This window comes from Neoarius graeffei, chromosome 8, assembly GCF_027579695.1.
Source record: "Neoarius graeffei isolate fNeoGra1 chromosome 8, fNeoGra1.pri, whole genome shotgun sequence".
Classification (NCBI taxonomy): Eukaryota; Metazoa; Chordata; class Actinopteri; order Siluriformes; family Ariidae; genus Neoarius; species Neoarius graeffei.
In genome coordinates, this window is record NC_083576.1 from 67,757,266 (window position 1) to 67,774,087 (window position 16,822).

The following is a 16,822-nucleotide window of genomic DNA, read 5'->3' on the forward strand; positions in this document are numbered from 1 at the left end:
TTGTCTTTGTACCTTGAGTGGTTTGGGACGCAATTTGGTTTTCACTGGTTTCAATGGATTTGGAGACATTTTGGATTTCATGGATTGTTTCTACAGACCGTTTATGTAAATTTTAAAATTGATTTGTTTAAAACAAGCATTTTAAAGTTATGAGATTGTGGACATCGATGATACATAGACTACATAAGAGTTGGCACACCCCTACTTTGGAACCTAAGACAATGAACAAAGCCCTACTCAGCTACTTCATCTTAAAGATAGTGGCCAGAAAACATAGGGGATATAACAGAGGCTATCATGTGTAAGCATAATCTATATCTGGTATTCCACCTTCTCTGTATCCACGGTTGGTTCCGTAGCTTGGGTTTGCTGTGTGGTTTAGGGTGCTCCTGTAAAGGGTTGTATTGTTTGAGGGAAAAATAGTATGAATGTACGTCATGTCCTCGACTTTTGCCTTTGGCTGCAGCGGTTGTTGGGCCGCCAGTGGTGTCATCTGGAAACCAGGTGTTCCGATCTCTAAGATCGAAGTGTCCTTAATGGTACCAGATTCAACATAGTCATCATAATGCTTGACAGCACTACGGGTCCCAACCACATCACGCGCATAGACAGTATGATCATCAGCTGTAAGATATCCTGCCCGATGTCCATACCAGCAGAAAATCCCAAAAATTAAGAACAGGGAAACGCATGCAGTCACTCCACCTATAATCCCTGCAAGGGGTAAAACAGTTAATTCATCTGTACCTTGATCACCCTGACCTTGGTCAGCACTAGGCTGAATCTGAAGATCTGCTGTCTCTGTTCTGGCACAGGCAGGGTGTTCATGTTCTGAGTCAGTGTTCAAATTCAACCCCCCTGTTCCTGTCCTCCTTCCTTTACTGACAACAAGAGGCACCACGCAGATAATATAACTTGACCGTGGTTGTAACTGAGTGAGTAAATACTCTCGGCGGTCTCCAGGGACGAGTGTCTCTGTAATAGATCCCATGGCTGGGTTACTGCTTAGTCTTAACCAGGACAGCCTGAAAGCTGAGGCTGGTTGAGCAGCCTGCCATGTAATATGGGCTGTCTCTGGAGTTAAAGGCTTTACACTGATCAACAAAGTTTTGCCAACATCCTCACCCTCACCCTCTGCAGAATTGTCCTGTCTCAAGTCAGGGTATCTGTGTACGGGTCGTCTGGACCTGAGTGTGAAGAGAGAACCCTGGGGAACTGTAAGGGTTGTTGTGGTTGGGGTTTCAGTCGGAGAATCCCCTTTGTCTTTTTTAGGTCCATCACCTCCCCCTGCTCCTGCACCTCCTCCAGCTCCATCCACAGCTGCCTCGCATTGCTCCATTTGACTTGTGAGGTCCCTAAGTGATTTGCCCCTGACTTTTTCTGGTCCGTGGCATGTTAGACCCCTCACTGTTACTGACGAACCTCGGATATGCAACCAGTCATGGAGCCAGCGTAGGTTGCAACCACAATACCAGGGATTCGCCCGCAGAAGTAGCTGCGAGATGCTGTCCAAGTCCCTGAACAAACCCCTAGGAAGGGTTGTAAGGTTGTTGCCTGACAAATCAAGCTTCTGCAGCCTATGCATACCATCCAGTGACCCTCTTGGCATGTGAGTCATAGCATTTTCCTGTAGGTATAGTCGAAGAAGGTGCATGCTAGGAAGGTTTAAAGGTGGTGACTGAAGAGAGTTGCGTACCAAAGAGAGCTCTGTTAAATTAGACAGTCGTGAAAACGTGTCATCAGCTATACGTTGATTAGCCAGTAAGTTCCCGTCGAGAAAAAGACGTCTTAGTGAGTTAAGTCCCCTGAATGCATGTGTTGGAATTGTAGAAATTCGATTGTCATCCAATCTGAGCTCTTCTAGTGATGATGGCAACCCTGATGGTATACTTGAAAGGTGGTTGCGTGACAAGAAAAGAAGTCGTAGTCGGGGATTATTCGCAAATGCTTTGTCTTCGATGCTTACAGTCGAAATTGAATTATCATCCATGTGGAGTTTCTCCAGCAAGGGTAAACGTGCAAGAGCTGCACGAGGCAAAGTTCGTATGTTGTTGTCCTGAAGATGGAGTTCACGTAGTGATGGAGGCAGATGTGTTGGAAAGTCATCGAGTTCATTGTCATAGAGATAAACTACTTGAACAGTCATTCGCCGTTCTAAGGAGGTTGGTAGGCCAGCATTATTAATGCGATTATTTTGTAAATAGAGCACAGCTGCTGTTAACGGTAAAGGTGGTATGAGGCTCAGTCCGCGGTCGTTGCAGTAAATAAAGCCATCGTCACATCGACATGCTGATGGACACGGAACATCACCCTGAAGCTCTGCCTCCCCAAGTGCTGCCTCGGTGATGGCAGCTGTTGCTGCTGCAAATTCCAGCACTTCCACCAATAAAGTCAGGCAAAGGAGAAGCAGGAACAGCCAGTCCCTGAGCTCAATCACGCTTTCGGCTGCCATGGTCTTTCAGTCTCCTGCAAACTGCTCACCTCCTGTGGAACCTTTTTTTGGTAGAGCTTTTTTTCCTGCCACCACAATTTGGACCTGTGGAAAAAATAAAGAGAAATGTGAACAAACTCTGTTGACGTTAATCACTGTTTAAATTACACCACTGCACTGCACTCACCCTATATCACCGAACTGACACTGCTTTTATAAATCTTGCACGTTTTCATTATTTTATGCGTTTTATAAATATATATGTACACAAAGTCGATTTAGTCTGACAGGTAAAAATCCAAACTATATTCCAGCTTAATTTGTATGCAGCTTAATTTGCATCTGGGATTTAGGGGGGAAACCGCAGATGTTTGATACAAATTACGCCTGTCTGCGGAAACTGTTTCTCAGCAGTAATTGTTTCCGAAATAAGTTGAATTATTCAAAGAGAGCGCCTGGACTCCCTAAGAAAGATAAAGGCCTATGGGTAAGTCACTGTTGACCAGCAAGCAATACTTTGCTTTATATTCAGTGTCTGTTTTATGGAGGTCTTCATGATCAACAGAGGAAGACGGTGAGGGAATAGCACTTGCAATTAAGTTGGAAATTACTTCTACACATTTTAATTTTGCATCTGATCTGCTAAAATACTAAAATCTACAATACTTTGCATTCTGTTCCCTTGAGGGGAAATTATTGAAAAAAAAAGTTAAAACAAGATTGATGGGTCTTTTCTTGTTTCGTTTAACAAACTTGGAAAAAAAAATGCTGCCATGATTGAAGGATGAGAATTTAGGGGAAAAAAAAGTAATCACCAACTGAAAACATGGTTAAAAAAAAAAGAAACGGTCAGAGAAGCTATTTTTGTATTTAAGACACAAGTGACAACATTTCTGCCTGCATATGCCAAACATGTGAAAACTGCTTCGGGACAGCGGAGATGTGATTACACTTTCGCCATGACAGACGTCTGGTCATTTAAGGAAGACAGTTGGCAATTTTATATATTTTTTTATATATTACACACTGTACAGCAGTTTCCACCTGTATAACCTCTTGATTTGAATTTTTTGACAAATATGATAATTTTTTTTAAAATTTTATGACATCCACATGTACAAGGTGATGGATAAACAGTAAGCCACGATATAAATAGCTAAAAAAAAAAATGCAGTGAGAAAAGAAATTGAGACGGTAATAATCATAAAGTGGAATTTTTTTTCATGTAATAACCATCTCATCTCATCTCATTATCTCTAGCCGCTTTATCCTTCTACAGGGTCGCAGGCGAGCTGGAGCCTATCCCAGCTGACTATGGGCGAAAGGCGGGGTACACCCTGGACAAGTCGCCAGGTCATCACAGGGCTGACACATAGACACAGACAACCATTCACACTCACACCTACGGTCAATTTAGAGTCACCAGTTAACCTAACCTGCATGTCTTTGGACTGTGGGGGAAACCGGAGCACCCCGAGGAAACCCACGCGGACACGGGGAGAACATGCAAACTCCACACAGAAAGGCCCTCGCCGGCCACGGGGCTCGAACCCAGGACCTTCTTGCTGTGAGGCGACAGCGCTAACCACTACACCACCGTGCCGCCCATGTAATAACCAAAAGATAAAATAATATTGCTTAATTAATACTAATACTCTTTGTGTACCATGCAAATAAACGGATCCTAAATGACTGACTGTCGATCATTTCACAGATAATACACAAAGGAAAAAAAGAGATGTGTAGGCATGATCACCTGCTGGCTGATCTTAAAGTGCCATTCCACCATTGGATGTATTCTTTGGCATAAAATACAATATATTTTATGACAACATGACTAGACAGAGAAATCTTTTAGCTTCAAAATGATATATCAAACATAATTTTTTGACAACGACAAGTATATTAATTTTGCGACCAAAGTCACCTACCCTTTTAATTTCCACGCGGTAGTGAAACGTGATGTCATCGGCAGGTTCCCCTTCTTGTGTACCACGTGTCGGTCTATTTTTAGACCAGGAAACCCCCAAAGTGAGAGAGTCATTTCTCCTCGTATATGGGGGCCAAAAAAATTGCGAAAAATTGAGTTAATCTTTCAGTTAGCTAGATTTATTGGTATTAGCTAGATTTATTGGTATTATTTTTATCGCGTTCTATCCGCCATTGCTGATAATATGTATCACGTCACACGTCACGTGGTACACAAGAAGGGGAACCTGCCGATGACATCACGTGCGGAAATTAAAAGGGTAGGTGACTTTGGTCGCAAAATTAATATACTTGTCGTTGTCAAAAAATTATGTTTGATATATCATTTTGAAGCTAAAAGATTTCTCTATCTAGTGATACCATTTATATATGTTGTCAAAATATATTGTATTTTATGCCAAAGAATACATCCAGTGGTGGAATGGCACTTTAAGTTACACTGGTTGTACATAACAGGATTTTTCTGACAACTGGTAGCTAATTTCTGTGGATGATTAGGTGGTGTGAAAGTGGTAAATAAGTCAATTTTGCATGACTGTACTTGGGTGACTGACACAGGCAGGACTCCAAGCTCCAGGACTGTGCTTTCTGAGTCATTTACACATTACATGTTGACAATAAATCCCATTAGCTATAATTTAATCCACAGTTCCTGTGTGTGTGTTTCATGATTATCATTATTTACTATTTTTATTGTTATCCCCCGCCACGAAGTGTGCAGGGGATCTAGGAGTGAAGCCCGTCCATCTCAATCTGGGCAAGGTTTCTCAGAAACTACAGAAGCTACATCAATGAAATTTTGCGTGCTCATATTACTGTTCATGATCGAAGTTGAGTTCGAAAATTATTTACGAGAAATTATTATCCCCCGCCACTAAGTGCGCAGGACGATATAGGAATGGAGTCCATCCGTCCGTCAGTCAGTCCATCCGTTTCAATCTGGGCAAGTTTTCTCAGAAAATACATAAGCTACATCAATGAAACTTTGCGTGCTCATATTACTATTCATGATCTAAGTTGAGTTCGAAAATCATTGAAGAGAAATTATTATTTTCAGAGTTACGGCCCTTGATTTTCGTTATTGGACTTTGTACAAGTGGACTCAATCTGGACAAGTTTTCTCAGAAACTACAGAAGCTACATCAACACTGCAAAAAATTGAAAACTGAATTTGAGGAGAAAATGACTTAGTACCAGTGAAATTATCTTGCTACATAGACAAATATTTTTACTTGATAAGACATCTTAGAATAAGTTGGTTGCAATCTAGAACTAAGTTTAATAATCTCAGAATCGGTGTCTTGTATTCTTCTAATTAGCCTAGTAAACTAGACCCACCCGCCTAGCAGCCAAAAATATTTTTGCCTACGAGTGGGTCTAGCCTCGGACCATATCAACAACACACCCCGGGCATCAAATCGTGCCCGCCAATCACAACGCAAGGTTTTTGTTTGGATTCTTTGGGCGGGCTTTTGCAGGAGTGACGACAAGGCTGCGCGACGCTGGAGAAAGCACAACAGGAAAGATGGCTACGGCTATTGAACAGTGCTCGTTTGACTCCGCTTTGGAATCAGTTTTAGAAGAATTAGACTTGGAGTTTTCGTTGAAACATGAGCAGGAAGAGGCTCTCCGCTCATTCCTTTTCAAGAAGGACGTTTTCGCTGTTTTGCCAACCGGCTATGGCAAAAGTCTGATCTACCAGCTGGCTCCGCTCGTAGCCAAAAGGATGGGGCTAGTTTGTGCAGTACGAAGAATTAATAAACAGCTTTGAAACATTACTTTTTGATTGTTTCTTATTTTCCCGTTATTTTAAATTTAAGGGAAATTATTTCACCAAACACCACTAAATAAAAACTCTCAAACAGTTTAAGCAAACCCTTGAAAAACCCTTGGAAAAAAATAAAAAGAGTGTATGTTAAGTATGTGGTACAGACTCCAAACTTGTGGTCATTATCTCCAAACTTCTTAATATCTAGAACCTGTTTATTAATTAATATGCATTTTGAGAAATTATTTATTTCAAGGCCTCCCCCACTGCTTTCTGTCGCTCTGACTACGTCACAGTCACTGTTGCGCTGATTGGTCAGAGCGTTGGCCTATACGCACAGAGACAGTTTGAAAGACAACGGGTTGTTCCTACCCACACCCTTCGGAAATGTCTACGACCGAGACCAGACTAAATATTCACATTTAGTCTGGCTTGCCAGGCTATCTTCTAATAGGAAATGCTAGATCGTTTCAGCTATTCAAGATATTTTCACTTGCTAAGATATTTTTTGCAGCGAATTACTGTTCATGATCTAAATTGAATTCGAAAATCATTTACGAGAAATTATTATCCCCCACCGCGAAGTGTGCAGGGGGATATAGGAATGGAGTCCGTCTGTTTCAATCTGGACAAGTTTTCTCAGAAACTACATAATAGGGTGCATCAGTTGCCCTCACGTTCATAAAATCTGATGCATTTTTGTTTGGGTGTTCCTTTTCACCAATAAAGACATCCTGTAAAATTTTTTGACCATATTCAAAAGTCTAACGGTGGCACCATGAGGTTCATTTTTTGCCCAAAAAACGCTTATTTTATGTTTTCGCGTAAGGTTTGAATCACAATGTTGGACTCCATTTATTGATTTTCTTGTGAGCCAGAGATCATGTTAAGAACCTTTGCAAGGGATTGAGAAGCATTAACGTGATTCATAATACATTTGTATTGTTTAAAAGTAGTTGAACAATGATTCAATGAACAGCTAAAACTCAAACTGTGCTTAATGATATATTTAGAATATGTACTAAAAATGTGTATCTAAGATATTTGGTATACTCTATAAGGTGCCATAATGTTTCATGAAAAGTGATTGAAATTTTGTCAAAGTCATAAAATAGCAGCTTTTTCCATAACTTTGAGCTCCTGGTGCCACCATTAAACTTTTGAATTTTGTCAAAATATTTCACCCAGCGTGTTTTCTTACCAAAAGGAACATAAAAACAAAAATGCATCATGATCGGAGGAACTTTTCATTTTTAGGGGGCAACTGATGCACCCTACTGCATAAGCTACCTCAATGAAACTTTGCGTGCTCATATTACTATTCATGACCTAAGTTGAGTTAGTTATTTTCAGAGTTATGGCCCTTGATTTTCATTATTGTACTTTGTACAAATGGACTCAATCTGGACAAGTTTTCTCAGAAATTAGATAAGCTACCTCAATGAAACTTTGCGTGCTCCTATTACTGAAAAAAGCTGGGTCGCGTTTTATGAAGGTGTCCTCGCACTTACGACATCATAAGTCAATATTAACTCTTTACCCCTTAGAGCAGTTGCTACAGCCACCCTTGTATATACTGTTCACCCTTAGAACATATTTACAAACAAAAAAGTCTAAAGACAAGGTTTTGACAAGGTTTTAGACAAGGCGTCATATGTCGTCATTATGGGATAGACACGGGGTCGTCATTAAGGGGTAAAGAGTTAAAGCAATGGGCTTCTAAGGGCGTAAATGTTACCGTAAGAGGTCTTCTTAAAGTGCTCGTGACTGGGGATAGTGATGACCATGTCTTCTTGTTGTCTATACATTGTGCTTAAATATGCTGTGTGTAAGAGACTATTTTTGTCCAATCATCTCATGTGTGCACCCTAAAGACATAACTCATTTTATTTAAAACGTTTCAGAAAAGCTGTTTCGGTCATGAAGTGTAGAGTATGTGCAGCTTTAGCCTTATTTGTTTTTGTTTGCTCATTTGTTCCATATTTGTATGTTTCTTGAATTAGTCTTTAAAGCCAAACGTCTGCTTGTCTGAACCAAGATAAGTCAGCCATTTCTGTGAATCATTTGAAGATGATTAGCACACTGACTACGTTTACATGCACATCCAAATCGAGCTGCTGCCGGTAATCGAGCTGAAGGTCCCAGCAGGGTGCCAGAGAAATCCAATCGTACATGCACACAATGAAATCGAGCTGTTGTGTGAGGTGCATTGTGCACCCGAGCCACAGGTGGCGCTACACGCCCCATCGTGTTGGTACACTTCCAGTTGTCGTCATGAAGAAGAGCTATTCAAGAGTGTAAACAAAGTTATCAGTTCCGTGTTCTCCATTGCGCGTTTTTCTCCCGTCCATGAATTTTAATATATTCAACTCCTTAAGCTGAATGAGCATGAACTCTGTCTCCTCATTGCTCCAGAAGTGCACGTTTCTGCTCGCCATTTTCTCTTCTTCGTTTGTTCCTCCTGACCTCTTCTGCTGCTCGCTACTACTGTTGTCATGCCGACCGAGGCTGTTGTGTTTCCCGCTTGTGGTCTCGTCACTCGTCACTTCCGGAAGGTGCAGTAAGTAGCTCGACTACTAGCTCGATAGGGTATACATGCACTAAGTAGCTCGGCAGAAATCGCATAATCTAGGTCGTGTAGCTCGATTCCGAGAAATCAAGTTTGATTCGGTTCGGTTTCAGCCGAATTAAGGTGTATACATGGCATTTTGAACTTCGATTTCAGTCGAGCAACGGCAGAAATTCGATTCTCTCTATGTGCATGTAAACGCACTGACTGGCTCATTCAGTCACTGCGAATAACAATACTGATGATGAAAAGCTGCAACTTCAGCTAGCCTTAACCAGTGACAACTTTTCAAACCGGTTCTGTAATAAAAGGACTGACAGCAGGACAGTTCTTTTGTCCTTGTTTTATTCAATCAAAACAAGAAACTGTAATTGAGAATACCAGGGGCTGCAAAAGTAGATGTACAGTAAGGATTATTCTAGTATTACCAGTATTATAATAGTGGTGCTAGGTTTCATTTAATACTAGAATTCATTAAAAGAGGGTTTTCGCACGCAAGCCACGTTCTGTTGATGCCATGATTCAGTTCATACGGGAGGCTTGCCAGGAAATTAATGCTGATAAAGACCTTTGTGCCAGAGTGTGCATGGGTTTCCACACTTGACTAGTGGAGTGTGTGAATGCCGGGGGCAAACAGTTTGAACGTTTGAGGGATTAATATATATATATTATGTTATTTACCAGCTGGAAGGTCCGTATCGTGAAACACCGTGACCGAGGTCTTGAAAGTACTGAACGAGGCCCTCTGGGCCGAGGGTCAGTATTCAAGGCCGAGTTCATGGTATTTCACCATACGGACCGACCTTAAGCTGGTACATAATATATAAATTTTTTTCTTTACCAAATTCTAACAGAAAACGAGAGTGCCCGAAAGGGAAAACCGAGCCGAGCCGCCATTTTGAATCCTCATTCACGGCTGTAATGCGAATGGCTTCCTCCTCTGTATACAAGTGCACTTCCATGGCAGGAAAAAAAAATACATTTTGCCGCCTATGTAGTCCTTGATTTATACAAAATTGAGTCATTCAGGATTCAGCCATGTTTTTGCTCGGCGTTAGCAACAGTTACAGGTTTTTAGCTTTCTCCTGAAATGTTTTCTTTTATTTCGTCTTCCTCAGGGTAGTAAAACTCGCTTTCGCTGTGAACACTGTCGTTATCGCTATCCATGCTGTAAAATTAATGCTATTTTGAATCCTCATTCACGGCTGTAATGCTAATTGCTTCCTCCTCGGTATACAAGTGCACTTCCATGGCAGGAAAAAAAACTACATTTTGCCACCTATGTAGTCCCCTATTTATACAAAATTGAGTCATTCAGGATTCAGCCATGTTTTTGCTTGGCGTTAGCAAGCTACAGGTTTTTAGCTTTCTCCTGAAATGTTTTCTTTTATTTCTTCTTCCTCAGGGTAGTAAAACTCGCTTTCGCTGTGAACACTGTCGTTATCACTGTCCATGCTGTAAAATTAATGCTATTCTCCTGAGAAATGCTGGCAAAAATGTATAAGATTTTTGATAATCTTATAAATATATCTTATTTAAAAAAAGATAAATGTTGACAAAAAATGCTACTATGTTTGTTGTTGTTGTGAACGAGCGAGTCGTAACCGGGGTCCATAACTGGGGTCCGTACCGTAGGATATGGACCCACTCACCAGCCAATCAGAGCGCAGGATTTGGACCGCGAAAAAAATGTTATGTTATTATTGATATGTTTGTATAATCAATAAAATAACGTTTTGTGCAAACATTTTGTTTTTCATTACTGTATACCTACCTTTGCAGCCCCCTGTATTAAAAGAAAACAAAAATGTAATCAGCAATCATTTGGTAATCCGATCAATAAGAATAATAGAATACCATTAAAGAAAACGTATTGGAGGAAGTTTTATTTATTTGTTTTTTTGTTCATCAGATTTTCTCACTCTGTTGACTTAATGTTTAAACTGTCAAATGTGTGTAATTGATCATTAATTGATTTGTCAATGACTTTATAAACAGTTCATCATTTAATTGAGTGGAACGGAGTTTGAGATCAACAGCATCCTTGATCCAAAAGCTTTATCTGCTAGAAGATTATCCATTTTGATTTTTTTTTTCCTTCACGGAGTCACAAAAGTGACACAACACCACCTGTTTGTATTCTTACATGTTTTGAGCACAGAGGTGTGAGTTTTCTGTTGGGGCCTCATTCTTTTTCGCTGCCTGCTCTCTCGTGGGGGTGCAGTCGGGCTTGTTTGTGTTGTTGGCCAGGCCAGATGGGAGTTGTTTAGCTGCCCCTCGGCTGCACACATTGTTGCCTCAGGCAGCAACTGCATGCAAAACAAGCCCTTGAACAGAGCTAGCTCACATGCAAAACTGATCGAGTCGGTTTTCACGGATAGGTGAAGAGAAAGATTAGTAGTGAGAAATAATTTTGCATATGGTTTGCTATGCTTATTTATAGCCATTTGGAACAGGTGTAAGGGAGCTCTTCGAAAGAAACTGATGTACCAAACAAATACGTTTTCTTTTTCTATTTAGAACATTCATTTTTTCAAATCAGCTCCAGAAACGACATTGCCATTTAAAAATGAAGCAGTCGATAAAGAACATTCACCGTTTACGACCGTCACTGATCATGACAGGAGGTACTTTGACAGACAGCGGAGAGCAATTTAAATATTAGATTTAATTGTTTGCTCAATGTGTATACATATGGGTATTTTTAGAGTAAAGTCAACCGTCTCGTCAGGCTCACAGCATTTATATTTGAGCAGGGAGACGAACCGAGGATGGTGGTTTGGTTGGCACCTTTTTGAATAGAAAATCTCCATTCAGTACTGTGCAAAAGTCTTGGGTACCCTGCTTTTTTTTTTTAAGTATAAACTTTTATCAAATTTATATTTTAGATTTCCAAACATATTTAGTTTTCCAGCACAAAATGAAAATGTTACAGAAAAATGTTTGTATGCCAGTAAAGAAAGCAGCGTATTATGTAAGGCAAGGCAAGTTTATTTATATAGCGCATTTCATACACAGTGGCAGTTCAATGTGCTTTACAGAAGTAAAAGCAAAACAGTAAACAATAGAGAATAAAATTACATAAAATAAATGGGAAAAATATAATAAGAATTAAACAATAGTAGAAATAAAAAATAAAATGAAGTAGAAGTTCAAATGGGGGAGGGAAGAAAAAAACCAGCAGAATAAAATAGAATAAAAGTTAAGTAAAATTTGAAACATGCAGAAACTGTAAAAGTACAGATTATAAAAACATGTAAGGAAGACAATATTAATTATTTAACAGAAAGCATCTGAAAACAGCTTGGTCTTTAACCTAGATTTGAAGCTGCCAACAGCAGGAGCATTTTTGATGTCCTCTGGCAGTTGGTTCCATAGCTGTACTGCATAGTAGCTAAAAGCTGCTTCACCACACTTTGTTTTAACAACAGGTTTTAATAGTAAATTTTTCTGTTGCGATCTGGTAGATCTGATTGGGTTAGGCCGCTGCAACATATCAGAGAGGTAATTGGGCCCTGTACCATTTACGCTACGTTCACACTGCAAGGCTTAATGCTCAATTCCGATTTTTTTGTGAAATCCGATTTTTTTGTGAGGTCGTTCACATTAACAAATATATGCGACTTGTAGGTGATCCTCAGTATGAACGAAAAGCGACCTAAAAGTGTTCCGCATGCGCATTGCAGGATACGACGACGTCACACGCAGTGAGCATGGGCAGTGTTTACGGAAGTAAAACCGCCCGGTTGCGGTATGACTCATCCAATCTAGCTTGAATAGCTGCATCCCCCCCAAATGGAAATCAGCTCCCTAAGCTCTGCGTCCTTCCATTGAGAAGATTCAGAACCTTCACAGCCCGAAGCGTCCCTCGCATTGATGTCATGCGCAGGGGCGCAGATACGTTTTTTGAACTGGGGGGGACAAAAAACTGGGGGGGACAAAGCTGCCAGCAAACCAACCCCAACCCCGATATGCCTGTCAAACTTGTTGTGGGTTACCATAGCAACCAAGCTCGAGCTCGCAACCTGTGCAGTCTGCGCAGCTCAACCAACCGAATATCAGTCTTTGTTTTGTTTTATGTGAGTTGTTGCAAGTATGTATACACTGCTGTGCACCTCAATAAACCGAATGGTAATTAGTCTTTTGATTTTTCCGTGAGGTTTGCCTTATGCAAAGAAAGACAGCATAGACGTTTTTTCCTCCCTATAAGTGAGGGGGACCGAACGAGGTGAATTTAAATCTGGGTGGGACGAGTCCCACCCTCTATCTGCGCCCGTGATTATGCGCCATGTTGTTGTAACTTTTTTTTGAGAGACCCGCCGCCTACTTCAGCGCAGAATAGTGACGTTTGTGGCTTGTTGATGACGTGTAAGTCGGATGAATGCGACCTGGCGGTTCAGACTGAAGTCGCATATGAAAAGATAGGATAGGAATCGGATAGGAATCGGATAGGAATCGGAATTAGGACCACATATCCAAACGGCCTGGGTTGAATTTGAAAAAATCGGATCTGTGTCGTTCATATTGTCAATAAAAGATCGGATACAGGTCACATATGGGCGAAAAGATCGGATTTGAGTCACTAAAGCCTGCAGTGTGAACGTAGCCTTCGAGATTTGTACACCAGCAGCAATGCTTTAAAGTCAATTCTGTAGCTTACTGGAAGCCAGTGAAGGGACCTTAGAATTGGAGTAATGTGCTCTGTTCTTTTTGTTTCGTGTGAGAACCCTAGCCGCTGCATTTTGAACCAGCTGAAGTCGTTTGATGGTCTTTTTTGGCAGGCCTGTGAAAAGGCCATTGCAGTAATCAACCCTACTAGAGATGAAGGGATGAAGTCTATAGAGACTATCAGTTTTTCCAGATCATTTTTTGACACAAGTCCTCTTAGTTTGGAAATGTTTTTTCGGTGATAGAATGCCGTTTTAGTGATTGCTTTCATGTGACTGTCAAAGTTTAGCTCGCTGTCAATGAAAACACCAAGATTTTTAACCATTTCTTTAGTTTTAATCCCTTTTGTGTCAAGAATAGTGGTAATCCTGAGTCTTTCATCATTTTTTCCAAATAGAATTACTTCTGTTTTATCTGAGTTCAGCTGAAGAAAATTTTGTGACATCCAGTTTTTAATTTGATCGATACACTGGTAAAGACATTCAAGGGGGGCATAATCATTAGGTGATAAAGCAAAATAAATTTGGGTGTCATCTGCATAGCAGTGATACAAAATTGTAAGAGATCACTTTTCAGACAAAACCCAACGAAGGCTGCTGGGTTTTGCTGCAAAAATATAACACAAGTGAAACAGTCGAAGTTTCCAGAAGAACCGTGGCTGCTTCTGCAACATGCTCAGTAAAAATTTAAAATAAAACGCAACCTTGAATTTCCTTATAAAATCGCACCGATTTGTACCTGAGGCTACTGTTTTTTAAGCAAAGGGTCATCAAACCAAATATTGAGGGCGAGTCTTCAGCAGAGAGGTGAAAATTATGAAATGATTAAGATTGCCTAAACTTGTCAGCTCAGTGATCTCGCTAAAGGATGGAATCCAAGGCAAAATGTACTGAAAACCATATTTAAAAATCGTCACCCCAATTATAGCGAAGTGGCTTCAGAGAAATCTTGGTTTAAATTTTAAGAAACGAAAGTTCAGCTTTTACTGGCGTAATTCCGTTACTGACTTTTTTTCTTTCCTCATGAAAGATTTTGCGTTCAGCGTTAAACATAGAGAAATTGGCTATGCTTTTTTTTTTTAGGGTCAAAATATACCCCATACAGTGTGAAATTTTTATTTAATACCATTTATCTTGAGTACTGCAACTAAAAAAAAAAAAATTACCACATTTTGCTGTGAATGTAATTCCGTTACTGAAGAACCACCCTTGACTTTGTTTCATTTATTTTTAATTTTTGAAGGAGTATTTTTGTAATGTAGAAACATTTTGTTTCATTATTTTCGAAGGCGTCTTTGCTCGATAGCATTTCTTTGCATGTGCAGACTTTTGCACAGTACAGTATATGTTGCTTTTGATGACAGATGTTTAGATTCGGGAATCAGATTTGATTGAGTATACACGTTTTCCCTCTATATAATTATAGTAGCGGCACGGTGGTGTAGTGGTTAGCACTGTCGCCTCACGGCAAGAAGGTCCGGGTTCGAGCCCCGTGGCCGGCGAGGGCCTTTCTGTGCGGAGTTTGCATGTTCTCCCCGTGTCCGCGTGGGTTTCCTCCGGGTGCTCCGGTTTCCCCCACAGTCCAAAGACATGCAGGTTAGGTTAACTGGTGACTCTAAATTGACCGTAGGTGTGAATGTGAGTGTGAATGGTTGTCTGTGTCTATGTGTCAGCCCTGTGATGACCTGGCGACTTGTCCAGGGTGTACCCCGCCTTTCGCCCGTAGTCAGCTGGGATAGGCTCCGGCTTGCCCGCGACCCTGTAGAACAGGATAAGCGGCTAGAGATAATGGCTGGATAATTATAGTAGAAAAAGAAGTATGCCGTGCGTGTGTGCGTGCGCGCGCGCGCTTTAATGCTGCAGCCACAGCTTTGTAGACAGAATGTGTACTCCCCTTTCTTAATAAGTACAGTTCACAAAAGCAAACACGGTGGCACAGTTACACTGCTGCTTATCCGCCGTCATTTCCAGCTCATTTCCTTTCCCCCTACATTTAAATAGTTTAATCACTGGTCATTTTCTTAACTGTTCCTCTTTTCATGACGTCTCTGCAGCATTTTTTTTTTTTTTAAATGTTCTCTTTTTCTACTTCACTATCATTATGTGAAAAGCTCTCTTTTGGCTTAGGACTTGGTGTATCTAGCTCATTTCTAATTTATACCTTAACTTTCTGCACTTTTAAAATATAATTGGGGTGAATTTGTCTCTGCTCGTTCACAGGTCTTTGTCCTCTACTGTTCCACCAATTTCTTCTTCTTGTTTTACATGTTCTCTAAAATATTAAAATTGTAATAATCCACATACAAAAATGCAATGGTCAGAACAGTCATAAAAGTATCTTACCTTCTTGAGTGGATTCGTCGGTCCTTTTTTGCGTTAGTAGTAGCGTACGAGTGTCTGCAGATAGATCAAAATGAGATAAAATCGTGGTACAATCTTCAGTCTTATTGGATTTCCGGTCACTTCAGTGAGTGATGGCCATCACAGCCATTACTGGTGGGATTCTTGTAAAATATAGGCACAGAGACACGGATAACTCCATTCAGGAAAAAAAAAAGTTTCCAGTCAAAGCAGTCACTGTTTGTCACCACTCCCAAAACCAAACCAACTTGTAGCTGATGTTTTGAGTTGAAGTCTCAGTTCATCCAGAGGCGTTGTCATCATTCTGATTGTATATCACGTGGTAATGGACGGAGTTGTTGCTCGCATCACTTTCGAGAAGCCATCACCTGTTGGGAACACAGAACTCTGAACAGTGAATGAATGCAATCGTATTCTAACTGCAGTACTTTCAAATCCCCCAGATCTCAAAATCTTGACAAAATGGTAGCTTTGAAAAGTGGGGCGTGAAGCGAATTCAGCATGCAGAATTATGTGGAAAATCTCTTTTACAGATGGCGCCAAGCTACGGCTCAGACCTACACACAATATTAATACTAACTGGGTCACTTTGCTGACAGGGCTGGAGAACCGGATGGCGTTAGACAGACATGTCCACACGATTTGTCTCAACAGCAAAACAACAGGCTTGTTTGCCCTCTTAACATTTACAGATGCCTGACGAATTTCATAGCATGAATCTAAAATTGAAGTCTGTCGATATTTGATTGTTTTGTTTTTATGTTTACCACAATGGCCATTACGGGACCCTAAGTTTTACACTGGCGAGTATTATCTTCTGTTGCAACGCTGTGATGTATTTCCCAATCCTAACATGTGGCTGTGTTGCGGAAGAGTTTGTATTTTTTAAAGGCTCTCCCAGGGCCCATCGACTCCCCATTCTAATGGCTCTTCTGTACATCAATCAGACACGCAGTGTTCAAAAACAATATTCCTGACATTCGGGGCACAGTGTGGGCAATACAGAGCGAGCCAGGTGGAAATAGTTCACTGGAGAG

At 40.7% G+C, this 16,822-nt stretch overlaps 2 protein-coding genes across 2 annotated transcripts in view; one reads left to right on the forward strand and one right to left on the reverse strand.

The window, feature by feature from the left end:
- Window positions 1-15,837, reverse strand: part of flrt1b (fibronectin leucine rich transmembrane protein 1b) — a 16,111-nt gene extending 274 nt beyond the window's left edge. Inside the window, exons 1-2 of the mRNA XM_060927001.1 lie at window positions 15,768-15,837; window positions 1-2,536 (exon numbers count right to left, since the gene is read on the reverse strand). The exon at window positions 1-2,536 is cut by the window's left edge and continues 274 nt beyond it. Coding sequence (XP_060782984.1) covers window positions 296-2,452 — 2,157 coding nt within the window. The 5' untranslated portion in view covers window positions 2,453-2,536; window positions 15,768-15,837 and the 3' untranslated portion in view covers window positions 1-295. The remainder of the gene's footprint in view (window positions 2,537-15,767) is intronic.
- The window catches only part of macrod1 (mono-ADP ribosylhydrolase 1), a 219,377-nt gene that overhangs the window by 35,123 nt on the left and 167,432 nt on the right, over window positions 1-16,822 (forward strand). The window lies entirely within an intron of this gene.